At 51.6% G+C, this 17634-nt stretch overlaps 1 protein-coding gene across 4 annotated transcripts in view; it reads right to left on the bottom strand.

Annotated features, from left to right (window-relative positions):
- Positions 1–17634, bottom strand: part of KCNIP1 (potassium voltage-gated channel interacting protein 1) — a gene marked incomplete at both ends in the record, with an annotated part of 348512 nt that overhangs the window by 222002 nt on the left and 108876 nt on the right. For 2 of the 4 annotated variants that reach the window (XM_082622581.1, XM_082622582.1), the window contains one exon: positions 2673–3157. The exons of the other annotated variants lie outside the window; for them this stretch is intronic. In XM_082622581.1, coding sequence (XP_082478707.1) covers positions 2673–2733 — 61 coding nt within the window. Of the gene's footprint in view, positions 1–2672; positions 3158–17634 lie in introns of those variants that run through there. 4 annotated transcript variants of the gene reach the window in all.

Here is a 17634-nt window from a genome sequence, read left to right as displayed (position 1 = left end):
GCCTGGATTTGAACCCAGCAGGAAGACCGATTCCCGAGTTGAAAATCTCCACCACTCTCTTCTGACTGTTTGCAATTAGATCTGAGGCTGGTGTCCCAGACATCATAGTGGCAGCTCTGGTAAGAGCATCAGCAATAGAAATCTTCAAATTTGAGAACTGGATGGAACCTGAGAAAATGTCTAATGTAACTTCCGCCTTTTACAAAGGTGAAACCTAGGTCTCCATGAGGGAAGGGACCTGACCAGGAAGTAATCCCTGAGCACTAGCCTTTCCAGCCAGTTTCCAAGCCACTTTTCTTTGCAGAAAGGGTCTTCTGTTGATCAGCATTCCACTGAGCTAGACAGGAAGATAAGACTCTGCTCCAGGACAAAGGCCTGGGGGAATGTACGTAGCTGGAGCCCTGGACAATTCCAGCCAGTGTGGTGTGACTTTGTGCAAATGGGGCTGACCAGACACCTCAGGCTCGGGGCAGCTTGTCATGGCAGCCCATCCACTAGCCCTGGACCCGCAATGAGCTTCAAACAAGTGTTGTTGGGACAGTTAAGTGAGAATGCACAGATAAGGCACCTAGCACTGTGTCAGGCACACAGTAGAGGCTCACTGAATGCTGTGCCCCCTCCTCTCTTTTCTTAGACTCCTAGGAGAGAGAAGCAAAGAGCTCTGGCCTCTTGGAATCCTTTGGGAATCCATCTGGGGTGACCTGCAGTTTTGTGTAGGAAAAGGGAATGGTAGACAGGAAACGTCTGAGTAATGTCTCAGCTCATAATCTTTGCCCAGCCCTAGGTGAGGAACTCCATATCCATCATTCAGTTGATCTTGGCATCTTTCAGCAATCTCCTCTGGGTCCCTGGTAGCTGCAGCTGACACAGTAGATGAGGCAGGGTCCTCCCTCTCTCCACTCCCTCCACACCCTGTTTCCTGCCAGGAGATAGTATCCTGTCCATTTTATGGATAAGAAACTGAGGCTTAGACAGGTGAAGGGATCTGCCTGAGGTCACGTAAGGAACAAGCTATGGAGCTGAGATTTGCACCCAGAATCTGTTGGACTCTAGGGTCCAAGATCTTTCTGTGACACCTAGCTGCCTCCCAGGAGTGCCACAGGCATTGAAAATATATTAAAACAAATCCCTGAGTTTCTTATTCCCACAGTCCCCTGGCCTCTGGTGGTCAGAGGGTGGGAAAGGAGACCAGGATTTGCTGCTGAATGTCGTCCCCAGTCAAGCAGTATCTGAGGATCCGTGAGAAGTGGGGCTGTTAACGTCAAGGTCCTGGGCCAAGGCTTGCAGACCTGTCCTGCCTAGGACTGGTAAAATGGCACCCAGTCTCTTCCCTGCCAGGAGGATGTACAATGCAGCTGGACGAATGGGTCGAAGCCTCTTCCCATGTTCTAGGCTCTGAATGCCAACCCAGCTTCATCACCTGAGATCTTCACCCAGAGATCTTATTCCTCAGGATTCAGCCAGCCTGATGTCTCTGGGGACTGGGCCAGATGTCGAGATCCCTCAAAGACAAGTTATTCATGGGACGCTATCTCTGCGATGCAGACCTTCCTACTGAATCAGGAAAGACCAACCAAGTCCTGAGAGTGGACTCATTGTGCACCCTGGGGTCCACCATTATCCTAACGCTGATCTAATCACTAGCCAGCGTACGGGGTAGGAACTGTAACCTCACCTGTCACCAGAACCTGGGCTCCAATGGCAGAACTTAAAGGTTTAACTGTCAGGTTACTTAAAATCCTTCTACCACTCACAGTAGTATATGAGCATAAAAACCAAACAAACCAAACCCGTCATATTCTTTTTCCTAACTGCATCCAGTGTCTCTATTCCAACAACCAACTTTCAAACAGCTGGATGGGAGGCCTGCACAGTCCCCCGCGGTGCAACACGTTTCCCCCAACTTCACATGGACCCCTTTCATGACTGTCCCGCTGGTGAGATTGGGCTTATCTCAGCTGGAGTCCAGGCAGGAGGGACCCAGGGATATTATGCTTTCTAATCCCTGATGTTAGCTCACCTCTACACCAGACCTTGACAGTGCTCTCAGCTCTCAGGCGGTTCCCAGAGCACGGCAGCACCCTCGTGCGATGCCCTGGCTCCCAACTCCCTAAAGCCACCAGGGACACGAGTCCTGAGAGTTTGATCACCTGCCAGCAGCTGATTCCTTTTGGCTTGCAGAAGGCACTCTCTCCCCGACGAAGGACCCCCAGGTCTGCACAGCATCGCTGCTGGGGGGCGGGGGCAGTGAGTGAATACGTGAGCACCCTCGCTGGGTGCCCACAGGCGCACTAACACCAATGGTCATGGGAACGGGAAGAGCTTCCCGACATTTACGTTCAGACAATTTCGTCCCCACCTCCCACCTGTGAATTTGTCTCTGCCTTCTGTGCCCAGAGATTCCTCCAGGAGTAGGGTCCTGGCACCTGGTGCCCCGGAGAGGTTCCGTGGCCCCTGAGGCCGCAGCCCACTCTGGGTCCCTCCTCTGCCAGCTCACGGGTATTCACACCAATCCTCCCGCCGGTTTCTCACTCCTTTGGTTACAGGAACCTGAACCCCCTCCTCATGGGGAGGGGGGTCCGGGCCAAGGAGGGCAGGTGGCACACCCCAACCCAGCACCGAGCACCCCCAAACCCAGCCAGGGGAACAAAAGGAAGAAGGAGGTGGCTTACCTTTCGAGGGTCGTCTTTGTTTGGTTTGCAGAGACGAGAAGGTGCCCATGACGGCCCCCATGGCAGCGAAGACTTCTGTGCGACTTGGGACCTCGGGCCCTGCCCCTCCCCTCCACTGAAAGGAAATCGGTGTGGATCTTCCACCGAATTGGAGGAGGGAAAAAAAAAGCCCCCGCAGCTCGCCGCAGCTTGATATTCAGCGAGCGTGGGGCTGGGGCGCTGGGAGCCTTTTCTATCCTTCTTCAGCCCCGCACATGCACTGACTCACAGGGCTAGCCGTTCCTGGCGAGCCTTCGGACCCGGGCCCGGCCGCTTCCCTCGCCGAGGACCGAGGACGATGCCCCGAAGCCTGCCTGGCGCTGGACACCGGGCCGGCGCGCCCGCCCGGCCGAGGCTCCTGAGGCAGCGCCGCGTGCGCTGCGGGAGCCGCGCTCGCCCGCCCCTCCTGCCGCACGCTCGGCTCCCCTCCCGGAGCTCGGGCTGGGTCTCGGGGGGCCGAGTACCAATCATGAATGAACAGAGCGGGGACGGCGTGGAGCGGAGCCGCGCGCGCCTGCCTGCCTGCCTGCCGCGCTCGAGGCGAGTCTGAGGCGCGCGGAGAGCGGCCGACGGGTAACCCCGGGGGGGCGGGGCGGGGCCGGGGCGCACGAGGGGCGCGGGGTGCGGACGCCTGGCCGATGGGTGGGGCTCAGGGGGCAGCCGGGAGAATGTGTGTGCGTGTGTGTGTGCGTGTGTGTGTGTGTGTGTGTGTCCCTGCGTGGGGTGCGTTGTTTCATTTGACTTCAAGGGAAATCTTTATGGGGTGGGGCAAAGTCTGCTCCACCCACGGGATGGGATGTCTTAGGAGGAAGGTGCCCTCCTGCTCCTCCAGCGCCAGGGCCACCTTTGAATGACAGGGAATTGGGAAGGGGAAAGGAGCCCTCGGCCCCTTTGGACACTTCCTTACTCTCTTTTGTTTCTTCCCTCTCTCCCTCCTTCATCCTTCTACCTCCTTGACCCCCAAGAACTTACAAGCTATCTTTAGGGGACGGGACCCCAAACCCTATCTTGACTTCTCATGCAAAAAGACAAAGTTTCGGTCTACCCGTTTGGATTCTCCTCAGCCCCCCGGTTGGTGCTGAAATGCAAGGTTTGCTCCCCGGAAGCCTGAGGAGGAGCTGCCTTTCCTGAGCTGCCTGGGTTCCCACTATAAGCAGTGATTGCAGGTCATAGGGTTTCCCGACGTATGGCCTCATACACATAGTCACACAAACATATGTGCACAGGTTCCACAAGTCCACACAGATGTTGCTGTTGTACACACAGACTCATAGTCCATAACACCCACAGGTGCATCCCTAGGACTCCACACAAGACGTAGACACACAAACACGCAGGTATGCACACGCACACACGTTCAGTGCAAAAGAGCATCACGGTCACCCATGTTTACACTGACTCGAAGCCATACAGGCATACAGCCCTACCCCAAGGATACAGAGCCCCCTTTCGTTCCAGCCCATTAGCTGCCATTCTGTGGGACACAGGTGGTCTGCGACTTGGCCAGGGACCCTGACTGGTTTTATTCATCTATTCAGCACTTCACGCTTTCTCAAATGCCAGCACTTGTCCTATTTGGTGCAACAGGGAAGGTGCACTTAATAACACCCATCCCTTTCATTCGCATGGCCTGTTGCTATATAGCTCACATCACCCCACACCCTGTGATTATTAGTCAGGTCGTGACTAATCATCACCACAGAGAGAAACTGAGGCTTACCGAGGGCAAGAAATTTGCCCGAAGTTACCCAGCCAGGATAGGGGATTAGAACTTGGAGCCCAGGTCTCTGTCATCACTGTGTGGTGGGGACACTCCTGTTGGCAGTTGAGGATACTGTGGGCCACTGAGCTGAGGAGCTCTCCCACCAGATTTAAAGCCTCAGCTCTCCTAACTGCCAGTTCAGGGCTTATCTGTGTCCATGAGGCCTGGAATCCCGGATGATGAAGCAGGACAGGTGGGGGCCGGCCCTGCCTTCCTCCTGCCCTCCCTGCTGGGGAAGAAGAGTGGGGGTGGGGCTGAAGCCCGGGGTCACAACGGGACCCACTAGGATGGCCAGGACTTAAGGAACAGAGGGATCTTTGCTGGGGAGACGGTGCTGGTACAGCCCCCAGTTTTCTCAAAAATCTCTGGACGGAGCACCAAGCCATTTCACCTTCAGGCCTGTGCTCAGCTCCACACTACCTGAGTGACCAGGACCTGCACTTGAGAGTTTACAAAAGGCTAGGATGCCATTCTCTCATTTCCTTCGCCCCCAAGGCCCTCTGAAGAAGCAGATGAATTGCTCCATTGTACAGATAGAAACAGTAAGGTCATCTAGAGGAGTTCACAACAGGCTGTATCTGAGCACTGGGAATAAAGTGAAGTCACCGAGACAAAGTTCAAACTGCTAAGCATGAATTATGAGGTCTGGCTTTAGTGGTCTGGCTTCATTTCCCAAGCCCCCTGCTCTCTTTGGGGCTCTAGCCACACAGACCCTCACTAGTCCCCAGTGTGCCCTCCATGGTTGTGCTTCAGGGCTGTTCCCTCTGCCTAGAATGTCCCTCAACCCTTTCTCCATCTGACAAACTGAGCTCACCCTTGAAGATCTACTTCAGGTGTCAGTTTCTCCAGGAATCCCTCTCTGGGCCCCAGTGGTATCCCTCTTGGGGTTCCTATGGCACTTGGGGACTCTTTCCCATCAGAGCACTCACTACCTTGGTTCTCATTGTCCCTTTCCCTGTCTGTCTCTCCCTCTGGACTGCAAGGTCTTTAAGAGCAGGGACTGCTACTGATTTAGCTCTACACGGTCTGCTTAACCCTTGGTTTCTGACAAGGGTGCAGTCAGTCTATGTTCAATAAATGAATGAAGAAAGGAATGAACTAATAATTTTCTTTGCTCAGTGACCCAATTAGTAAGTAACAACTGATGATTACCAGATCATCCTTGCCTTTCAAAGGAAGAAGCACACTCTCCCAAGTGAAGATTCATTCATTCAACAAATATTTGTTCATTCATACACCTACCATGTACCAGATATTTATTATACATGCATAAGAGCTCATTTATTCCTGATGATGCCCTGTGTGGTAGGTATTATCTACAGATAAATACACACACACAGTACAATGCAGCAGGCATCACCCATGAGATGCTCACAAAGAATATGTCTAAGTAGGAATACACGACAAGTGTGAGGGACAAGAGAAGGAGAAAACAACAGCCTGGATCCCTGCCTCTTGGAGACTTGCAAGAGAGAACTACATGGAGAGAGAGGGAGGCTCCCATCACTCACCTGGCTGTAGGGACCATTTGTCCTGCTGTCCTGATGTAGAGTACTCGCTTAAGTGATCTTGCCAGTCCCAACCAACATGGGTTTCAATGGCTGTGACTCCCTCTACCCTGGAATGTGAGCCAGCTCATGCACCATCTCTGGCTTTGACCGCTCCCTCATTCACCCTGTTGTGGGCGAAATGTATGTGTACTTCCCAAATTCATATGTTGGAGGCCTAACCTCCAGAGTGGCTATATTTGGAAATGGAGCCTTTAAGAAAGTAATTAAGGTTTAAACGAGGTCATAAGTGTGGGGCCCTGACCCCATGAGATTAGTGTCCTTAATGCTCTTATAAGAACAGATATCAGAGGGCCCCCACTCCCACCACCACCGTGTGATCAACGAAAGACCATGTGCACACACAGCATGGAGAAGGCAGCCGTCCACAACCCCGGGGGAGAGCTTTCCCCGGAAGCCAACCCTGCTGGCACCTCACCTTGATCTTGGACTTCTAGTCTCCAGAAGTGTGAGAAAATAAATTTCTGTTGTTTAAGCCACCCAGTCTGTGGCATCTTGTTATAGCAGCCTGAGCAGATACATACACACTCACAGGGCCTGTGCATGCCCTCAGAAGTCTCTGGAGGCAAGGCCTTGCCTTTCCTCTGACATGAGCACCCATATAGGATTCCTTAGGGTACCCCTGGGAGGGTGCTTACAGGGGGAAAGGGTGAGATTGTCAGAGACCCTCAGAGATCCTGTTGAAGCAGACACCTGCTTGTCTGTTTATGAAACACACAAGCTGTGTTCCTTGCTTCCCTCTCTCCTCACTGCTCCCTCAGCCATGTCTCTTCCCATCCTTGTGGACAAGGGCAGTTCGCTGAGTTCCCACCACACAGGCAGCAGTGTCAGATTAAGAGCATGAATCTGGGGGGCTGCTAGGTCTGGGTTCAAATCCCGATTTTGTCTCTTATTACCTGTGTGACTTTGGGCCTGATGAGTCCTTCCTCTGAACCCTACGTTCCCCTTCAATGGACTGCATTAGTACCTACCTTGCAGTACTGCCATGAAGAGTGGTGAGGTCATGTGTGCGAGGTCCTGAGTAGGCGTCTGGTACTTAGTGTGGCCAGTTAGGGAGAGTGGACTGCTGAGGGCCGGACATCGTGCCGGGCTAGAGCCGTGTGAAAATGAGTAAGTCACAGCCTTCCCCTTGGCTTCCATCTTTGCTCTTCATCTATTTCAGAGGAAATCTATTCTCAGGGTCCCCATCTGGTATTAAAAGACTCAGATTAGTTAAGGAAGGGAAAGTGGTTGGCACCTGATTATGTGCAATTCAGCACTCTGCTAGCTGCTGTCTTGTACCATTTCCCAAATGTTCCACATGCATGTCTGGCCTCCTCCAATAGACTGTGAGCTGTTAGAAAGCAAAGCATACACTCTCTTCCCCTGTCCCCCTCCAGCACAGCTCAGCCTGGCCCAGGACATCCTAAGTGTTCCACAGATACTCACACTGAGGTCATTCAGGGCAGGGAAAGGGCCCCATCCTTTAGACCTGGGATCAAATCCTACTTCTCTTCCTACATGTGAATTTGGCCTGGGCTGCTTCATCTGTAAAACCTGAACAGGCCCCCTTCAAGGGTGTTGGTGTGAGGATTGGGTTGGATAAAGTAAAGGGAAAGTGTTTTAACTCTCTGTAAAGCACTCTGCAAATGTCATTTATTATTATTTGCTCTGGGGCTCATTTAGTTATTCATTCATTCATTCAACATATATTTATTAAGCACCGTCTACCTTCCAGGCACTATTTTAAATACACGGATCAGTAATGAACAAGAAGAGGCAAGAGTCCCTGCCCCTCAGGGAGCTGGTGATCTAGGGCTGAAGACAACCAGATGCTCTCATAATTACAAACTGCCATCGGGAGGGGGCAGGTTAGTATGGGATAAGGTGGCGGGGGATGCTCAGAGAAGCCAGGTAGGATAATTGTTTGCAAACTACTGGTGATGTCTTAAGGAGGAGGAGGAGGAGAGGGTGGGGGAGGGGGAAGGGGAGGGGAGGGAGAGGGGAAGGGGGATGAGGAGCTCTCCAGAGGGCAGGGAAGAAGAGAGCTTCAGGCTTCATATGTGGTGCTTGTTTTGTGACCTTGAGCATGTTATTTGACCTTTGAAAGCCTCACTCTCTGCACATCTGCAAGAGGAACCATCCCACCAATGTCAGTGGCAAGGTGAGGCTGAAAGCGGTCATGATTGCAAAAGCACCCAGCACAGGATTTCCCTGGCTGGAACACAGTCCTGGCTCAGAAAATGCTAACTCCATTCCTCAGTTTCCCCTTTGGGTCTCCTTTGCAAGCACCTTCTTCCCCATCTTCCCAGGAGCAAGAAAAGACCTTGGAATAGGACTTGGGCCTGGGAAGCGCCTCTCCTGGGCCATGTCCTCATGCATCAAGCATGGCCTCATCTGTCGAGGCTGATCACGCCCCTTGAGGGAGTGGGGCTGATGTGGGCTGCAGGGGATGCAGGGGAAGCCAGGACACAGGCTCTGCCCTTTATGTCCTGACCGCTGCACTGTCTCAATTGTTTCCTTTTCATGCTTCAGCGTTGGAACAGTCTCCACCAGGTGCTGAGATGAGTTCAGACAGAGTGCAGCCACCCACGCAGCCCAGACATTGGCAGCAAAGCCCTTCTGAATTACCGAGATCCAGGGAGGTGGGAATGACATTCCAGAGCACCTCAGCTTGCATTATCTGAAACATTACGTGTTATGGAGGCCAGGGAAGCCATGGGTGCCGCGCTAGATCCGACACAAGGCAGGTGCTTCATGAAATTGATCAAATGGCTCTCGGAGGTGGACAGAAGGATGGCTGGAAGGAGGAAGGGTTGGAGACTGGAGTCAAATATGTTCAAACATTTAAGTGTCCGATGAAACCTGTGAAACTGCTTCCCCAAAATAACTGTGCTTGCCTGCACTCACACTTTGCATAAAGTTTTATGGCATTCACGACTCTCCCCACTGAAGCACATCTATGGACACCTGGTTAAGAAACTCTTTCCTAAGGTGGAAAATTATATGAAGAGATTTGATCCAGTCATTTCTTAGCTGTGTGACTTTAAGTTCTCTGAGCCTCAATTTCAACTTCTGTAAAATGGGGGTAATAATTATGCCAGTTTCTTAGGGTTGCTATGAGGGTTAAAGGAGAAGAAGCATTCAGGCGCTTTAGCATAGTAGTACCTGGCAGGTTGCAAGGCTCCAGGAAGGACACCGGTCATCATTAACATCATCATTAAGCTTCGTTCACTCACTCATTCATTCAGTCACAATTTGATGAGTGCATTTAGTGAGTGCCTCCTGTTTATCACACCCTGAGTGGGTCTCTGGGGTTGCAGAAGTTTATGTTCACTGGCTTGGACAGCCACAGACCAAGGGGCAAAGGGCAGATAAACAACTCCCTATAACATCCCAGACTTCATCAAGAAACAGTGCGGGGGGGGGCTTCCCTGGTGGCGCAGTGGTTGAGAGTCCGCCTGCCGATGCAGGGGACACGGGTTCGTGCCCCGGTCCGGGAGGATCCCACATGCCACGGAGCGGCTGGGCCCGTGAGCCATGGCCGCTGAGCCTGCGCGTCCGGAGCCTGTGCTCCGCAACGGGAGAGGCCACAGCAGTGAGAGGCCCGCGTACCGCAAAAAAAAAAAAAAAAGAAAGAAACAGTGGGAATGACCTCTCTAGCTCTGCCAGTGAGAAAACTGGCCCTTGACCCTGGCCAGGCTGGTCCGTTCCACCCAAAGTCCCTATCCAAAAGTTTGGACTCAGCAAGATCAGGGGCTTAGGGCAGCTTAGGAGGGCAAAATTCAGGGTGGAGGCAGGATGGAGAAATCAAGGATGGAACTAGGTAGAAAGGGATGGAGCTCGAGGGGGTGGGGGTGAGAGCAAGGGGCAGAGCAGGGCTGAAGTGGGGCAGGGGTGCCCTGGATAATTGCCGTAGTGGTGTGGCAGGGTGGACAGGTGATGCTGAAATGGCTGGGGCAACGGGCACAGAAACCACGGGCAGAATTTCTTATCTTTTTAAAGTGTGTGCAAAATTTGGATCCATAATTTTGGGTAAATGTCCAGGAGTCAATTGCGTTCACTGCCTTTCTTTATTCTCCTTAGGTTATATACCAATTACAGTAACAATGCCAGGCACCGTCTATACCATTCTTACTATGTGCCAGTCACATACCTAGTCCCATTTAATGATTTTGATACCCCATAAGGTAGGTACTTTCATTATGCCCCATTTTATATATGAGGCAACCAAAGCACAGAGAGGCTAAGCGACCTGATCAATGTCACACAGCAAGGAAGTAGTAGACTGGCCTTGAACTCAGGTGATCTGACTCCAGAGCCCACACTCCCTGTCTAGCCCCAAGTCCTCCAGCTGCTGTTGCAACTGATTTCTTCTAGCACTGTTTCTCTGGGGATTCATAGGAATGGTGTAGCATCTTAGAGCTGAGGGACAGATACGGAGGGGAGTCTGGCCCTCTGACTGGCAGGTGCTGCTCTCACCCACACTCTTAGTGCCTGGGAGCTGCAGCGGTGGCCACCAGCCTTCAGGGATGCACACTGGGTCTCTTTTCCCTCCAGGGCTTCTACAGACTGGAGACCCTGGAGGAAGTGAGCTGGGAGGGGAGGAGGGAGCAGCAACCAAGCTGAGTGATGATTAGTAATAATGCCAGCGATGAACACTCCTGGCCCTGCACAGCTGGCTGAACCGGTCAGCACCGGCTCCCAGCTTCCCAGCACCGCTTCAGCAACTGGAGCCTGAAGAGGGAGGAAGGAACGTGGAAAAGAATCGTGGCTGCTGTTAGATGGAGGGTTGACTCTGGGACAGGGCTGCAGAATTGAGGCAACTTAAAACTACAAGATATTGGGAGGTATTTCTTGTGTTTTGTCCTGTGACCACATCCCCTCCTCCACATTGAGACCTGTGGCATTTACTGCCTGGGGCAAAGATGACACAGAATCAATGGAGTCACCTTCTTGGATTTTAACTTACAAAGGCTCTGGCTTAAGATGAAAGGCCAGTTGGAGACCGGATAGAGGAGTGTGTCCTTGACCCACCTCCAGCGGAACATTCAGCTCTAAAACCCCAGACTGTGGTGGAATCTGGGGGTAGAGGATGCCCCGCCCCTTTCCTAAGTAGAGAGGGGGGTGGGGGGATGGGGGGTGAGAGGACATGGCCCTGAGACCCCCTTCCAGCCCCACCAGCCCTCTATGTGGAGTGTTGCACACTCCACTGGCCTGTGCATCTTTTCTGGGAGCGAGGTCCTGACCTGTCTCTTCCTGTCGAGTCTGGCAAGGAGAAGACCCTTTCCCCTGCGATCGGGAGGGGTGAGGCCCAGAAAGCCCCAGAGAACCAGCAAACCTTGGTTCTAGGCTGGGGGGCCCACCTCTGACCTGGATGGTGCTGTGACCACAGAATGTACAGGAACCAGGACATCTGGAGGCTGCCTGCCTGGAGAGGTGATAGGCTGCACACTGATGGTTGAGCCCACTCCCCAACTCAATGCTTCATAACCCCCAGGCAACCTTATGGGGGATGGGGCATCCTGAGTTTATTGAGATTTCATTTCTGCCCCCCAAGAATGGGAACGTGGAATAGAAATTAAGTTCAGAATTTTTTTTTTTTTTTTTTGCGGTACACGGGCCTCTCACCATTGTGGCCTCTCCCGTTGCAGAGCACAGGCTCCGGACGCGCAGGCCCAGCGGCCATGGCTCACGGGCCCAGCCGCTCCGTGGCATGAGGGATCTTCCCGGACTGGGGCACGAACCCGTATCCCCTGCATCGGCAGGCGGACTCTCAACCACTGCGCCACCAGGGAAGCCCTAAGTTCAGAATTTAAGAAATAAGCAGAGTAACATTTCTAGCACACCAGAGGATGTTGCCTGAAATTCTTAACTACTCAAAAATCGATCCTCGCAATACCTCGATGCCTCTGCTCTCCTCTCCATTTTACAGATTAACAAACTGAGGATCAGAGAGGTGATGTGATTTGCCTAAGGCCACATAGGTGGAGTGAGCTGTAGCATCAGGGTTTGAACCCAGTTCTATCTGTCATCAAAACTCATGCTTTTACCCACCAAGGAAAGAAAGCAGAGGAATGGGCAAGGGAACAGAAGGAAGTTAGAGGAAACAGAGGAAAAGTGGGGTGATGGGGACCACTTGTCCTTCCTCCTATGGTGACTATCCCGGGTCAGAGGAGAGTATCTGCAAAGAGCCTTGTCTTGGCTTAGAGGACACCACGGGGCATGTGCACTTGAAGCTGGCACCCAGGTGACCTGTCCTGCAGGTGGCCAGGTAAAGGGGAAGGTAGATGCAGCACGTCCAAGAGCAGGGACCTACCCTTTCTCCCAAGCACCCCTGGGAGCCCCCTTCCGGAGCAGCCAGGCTGGCCCTCTCCTCCCCCTGTATTGCAGCTCCCTTCCCCGGGCTGCCACAAGACACTGGCGTGACAACATCGGCTTTTCAAGATGATTTCTGTTTCTGTTGTCCTTTCTTGCCCTGGGCTGGCCCTAGTGACTGAGGGGGTTGGGTGCTCCAGCTAGTACTGGGGGAGCTAATTGACAATCCAGGGCTCTCTTTCTCTGGGCTGGCATTTGCATGGTACATTAGTATTCGTGCCCGCAGCTCAGGGCTGTTCTGGATGGAGGATGCTGTGCAGATGAGTGGTGTGCCATAAGGACTTGATGCAGTTTGCTAAAATCTAGGCCGCCGAGTAAGAGGAAGCTGAGGAAGGCTGCAGACAACACCAGGGCTCCTCGCCTGCTTCCCACACTGCCAGACCCGGAGCCTGCTGTCTACCATGTATGAGCTCCCAGCCATCCCTCCAATGATTTGGCCGGCGTCCACTGAGGCCCTCCTCTGCCCCACCTGTCTCACGATGGTGCCAGAGATGCAGAGAGAGTTGAAGTGGCTCACTCCTGGCCCTAAGGAAGCTCACTCTCACGGTGGTGCCCCGATGGGCAGAGCAACAATGCCTCACCAACCCCATTTATGGATTTCCTGAACCTACAGCTGGACGGACTTTGGAGAACGCAGGTCCTGTCACCATGGGTGACTGGCTGTGATAAAACATGTGATAGATGACTGAAGTGAGCGACACTCATCCAGAAACAATCAGATCTTCCTGAAGATCTCCAGGGTTGGAAACTTCCTGGCTTCTGTGTGCAGCCTGATCTAGCATTTTACCATTTACCCAGAGCTAGACTCGCCAATGTCTCGCCGATGTCTGCTCAACTGAAGAGCTTTGACTCATAGTTCTCCCAGAAGCAGAGAATCGGGGCGAGAGAACCTGAGTTGAAGGAAGGAGCAAGGCCCAAGCCCTGCAGAAGGAACGCGCTGGGAGCTCCAGGCACCGAGAGGAGGGAGGGGGAGAGGTTCCAGAGGAGGCCAGGGGGCCCGTTTGTGCAGGGTCTGTGGTCCTTGGTGCAGTTTGGATTTTATGCTGAGAGCAATGAGGGGCCATGGGAGAATTTTTTTTCACTTTTTATTTTGAAAAGATGATAGACTCACAAGAAGCTGCAAAAATAGTACAGAAAAGTCCTGTGTACCCTTTATCCAGTGCCTCCCAATGGTAATAGCTGCCGTAACCATAGTTGTACAATTGACAAGTATAATTGTCATTTGTGGATTGACACTGGTGAAATCCACAGACCTTGTTCAGATTTCACCAGTTTCACATGCACTCACTTGTGTGTGTGTACACATGTTCCTGTGTGTGTACGTGCCTATTTCTATGCTATTCTATCACATGTGTGTACATTGGTGTAACTACCAACACAGTCAAGGTCCCCAGCTGTTCTATCACAACAAAGGAACTAACTCCCTTGTGCTCACCCTTTATAACTGCCCCATCGCCCTGCACCCTTGTCATCAGAAAAGAATTTTAAGGACGGGGGAGGAGGAGGGAAAGGATCTGAGCGCCATCAGCTGGGTCAAGGACATAGCCTCTCCCCTCTGGATGCCCTAGGGGCCTCTCAACAAAGCAGGTTCGCCCTGAATATAGATTGCTTTAAATGCCCGCACTTTGCAGTTGAGGAGCAAGAATAGAAAGGTTAAGTAACTTAAACAAGGTCACACAGCCTTCTCATGGCTTACTGGCTGTCTCAGTTTAGATGATTCCAACAGCTTTCTGCAGAGCTTGGTGTGTTGACCATGTGTCCTGGAGAAGAGGCCAGGAAGCTATGCAGAACCTGGCCCTACCACATCAAGGCCTCATCCCTTAATCTCTTTGTACTTCCCTATCCCCATGGGTGAAGTGGCTTCTCACCTACCTCAAATAGTCACAGTGAAGAATTGATTAGAAAATACTTGCAAAGTGCCAAGCATAAGGAAAAAGACATTTTTGTTCCCCAAATGCCAACAATGACCCAAAAGTACTGGAGAGAAATTGCTGTCCCTCCTTACCCCTTCCACTCCTGTCTCAGTGGGGAAGGTAGAGATCATCTCAGTGGGAGAATGGCCAATGGCCCTCAGATCTATAGCTCAGCCCCTTCTTATAGCTGCCTCAGCTCATGGTTCCCACACGTGTCACACATCCCAGGACCCGCCCGCATGGCTATGGGGTGAGGGGGACATACAGGAGTCCCCCAGCTCTCCAGTGGCTCTGCTTGGAACCCTAGGCTGAGTTTACTTCAGGGCTAGAAGTTTTGGCTTCAGGCCCCCTCCTCCGATGCAGCTCCCAGCAGTAATAAAGGAGGTACCTTCATCCACATTCAACATCTCCACCTATTTTCTCAAGTGGTCCACAGGAAAGGAGTGGGATTGATGATTACCTTTAAATTCCAAAACCAAGCACAGTTCTGGGCCCGGAATCCCTGCCCTAAATACTGCCACAGTTTTGTTTGGAGTGATTTGCTCAGAACTGCTCAGAGATGTGGCGGTGTGTTTGGGAGTGGGGAGGGCAGGGGATAAAAAGAAGGGTCAAGGAAGGTGGAGGAAAAAAGAGAGAGGTTGGAGTTGGGCAGCTCCGGGGGCTTCACAGGGCACTGAGGGAGATCGGAAGGGTCAGCCCCTGCCCTGGGGTCTCCCTGCATGAGGCCATTAGCCCAGGTCAGCACCCGCCAAGTCTACCCTGGCCCAGCGTCTGGCAGCTACCAGACAATCTCATTCCTTCTCTGCCCATGATGGCGAAATCTTGATTTCCAGTAGCATGGCTTCTCCTTTCTCAAGGGGAATTTCTGCCTCTTTCTGGCAGCCGTCTTCCATTTCTTGGTGTAAATGCCAAGGTAACGGATGGACTCTTTTTCTCCCTCCCTGTTCCTTTAGCGCTAGTAGCCTCCCAGACAGGCCCAGCTCAGCCCACAGGCCTGGCCTTTCTGAGCCATCACCTCCTGGAGACTTAAAAAGTCCTCTCTGGGCTGCAGGGACTGTTGGTATGTGAATTCTCTCCCTCTTCAGGTCTTGGTAGGCCAGGCATCTGCTCACACTGATGCCCCTCCCCCAACACACATATGCAGGACACCCTGCCCAGGTTTCTGTCCATCTGGCTGAATACTAGTCCTCATTCTTGGCTTCACTCATGTCACACCTCCCTCAGGAAACCCTCCTAGATTTTACCACATCACCTCCTTCTATATTCAGGGAGCTCTGATACGCACAGTGACTCCTTGCTTCTCTGAGCCCCCAAACAGCCAGCACTGAGCGTGGTTTCTTGTATGTGTATAAAATGAATCATGAATGGACAAACTGATGAATGGGTAAATGGGTGAATGGGTGGATGAATGAAAGAGTGTGTACTTATATATCTATCTTCCTCCTCCAACTCTTAACCATATGTTATTTGGTTTTGCTTTTTAACTGCTTCACAGAGAAAGATGATGGAAAACCTTGAAGGAAGGGACCTTTTCCTAAATGTTATTCATTCATCGCCCAGGCACATTCAGTAAGCCTCATACTCTGCACTAGGCGTGAGGCCATAGAAGAACTAGTAAAGTATGCTTCTGCCCTTAAGAAGCTCTGTCCAATATCATGGCTCCTGACTTCTTGGGACCCTCTTAAAAATGTTATAGAATCTGTGGACCTCTCCTAAGAAACATACACACACACACACACACACACACACACACACACTCAGGTAAAACATGGGTCAATTTCAAGAACTCCTGAAATCCCTGGCCACAGTTTAAAAGCCCCTTGCCTGGTAAGAAAGAGAAACACCTTAATAGACAATGTTAATATCTTTTGCTAAGGGCTATGCCAGGAGGCACGGCCAGCTTCTTATTGGGGGTCAGATAAGACAGAGTGATTAACCACTTTGAGTAGGATGATGTGTCTCAGGGAGGCTGGAATCAAGGAAGAGATCTGAGAAGGGCTGGATCTTGAGCACAGAGTAGAAATTTACCAGGCAGGCAAAGAGAGAGGAGGAGGAAGGTGAACCAGCACGTGCAAAATACAGAAGCCTTTAGTGATTGCCAGGAGCTGAGGAGGGAAGAATGGGGAGTGGCTGCTAAAGCACTGGAGTTTCTTTCCAGGGTGATGAAAATGCTCTGTGGTTAGATAGGGGTGATGGTTTCACAACTTTGTGAATAAGCTAAAAATCCCTGAATCGTATACTTTAAAGGGGTTAATTTTACGGTATGTGAATTGTGGTGGTTAATTTTATGCACCAAATTGGCAAAGTCATGGTGCCCAGTTGTTTGGTCAAACACCAGTCTAGATGTTGCTGTGAAGGCATTTTTAAGATGAGATTAACATTTAAATCAGTAAACTTTGAGTAAAGCTGATTACCCCCTATAGTGTGGGTGGGCCTCATCCAATCAGTTGAAGACTGTAAGAGAAGAAGACTGAAGTCCCTTGGGGAAGAGGGGGTTCTACCTCCAGACTGTCAAGTTGCAACATCCATGCTTCCCTAGGTCTCCAGCCTGCCCACCTACCCTGAAGACAGATTTCAGACCTACCAGCTCCCATAGACATGTGAAAATCTCTCTCTCTCTCCCCCTCGTTCTCGTTCTCTCTCTCTCTCTCTCTCTCTCTCTCTCTCTCTCTCTCTCAATATAAACATGTCCTATTGGTTCTCTTTCTCTGGAGACCTCTGACTAATATCTTAATTATATCTCAATCTTAAAATGTTCATTACATAATTGATGGTAAAACCATAAAACACAAGCACACAAGCATGAAGCAGGTTGGAGCACTCAGGGTGTAGCAAGACAGCTCAGCATGACTGGCTCAGGCAACAGGAAATTGGTCAGGGCAACCTGGGGCAGGCACAGCCTTGCATAGCCTTGATTATCATGCCAGGGCTCTATTGCCTGCAGGATAGTGAGGTGTTAGGATTATTTTTGGTTGTAAGCAACAGAAACTGACATTGGCTAACTTCAACAGAAGAAAGAAATTATGAGAAGAATATGGGGGCTCACACATACAGAAAATGCTTAACAATCAAATCCAGGACCTGCCAGGAACCAGGACTTTTCCAGAAGTCTTGGAGACAGGAACTCATAAGTAGGGTTTCTTTAGGATAAATCAATTACCACTACTTTTTGTTCTAGCTTACTGTGCTCAGTCTCAGGAAAGAGAATCTGATTGGCCACACTTGAGTCCCTGTGCCCAACGCTTAAACAGAGAGGGCAAGGCAAGACCCCTTGCACAACTTTCCTGCCAGTTGGGTGGTACCTGGGAAGCATAGTCAGGATG

This window comes from Mesoplodon mirus (genome assembly GCF_964341445.2).
Source record: "Mesoplodon mirus genome assembly, chromosome: 5".
In the NCBI taxonomy this organism is placed as follows: domain Eukaryota; kingdom Metazoa; phylum Chordata; class Mammalia; order Artiodactyla; family Ziphiidae; genus Mesoplodon; species Mesoplodon mirus.
Note: the sequence above shows the minus strand (reverse complement) of the source record. Positions and strands in the feature narration are given on the sequence as shown.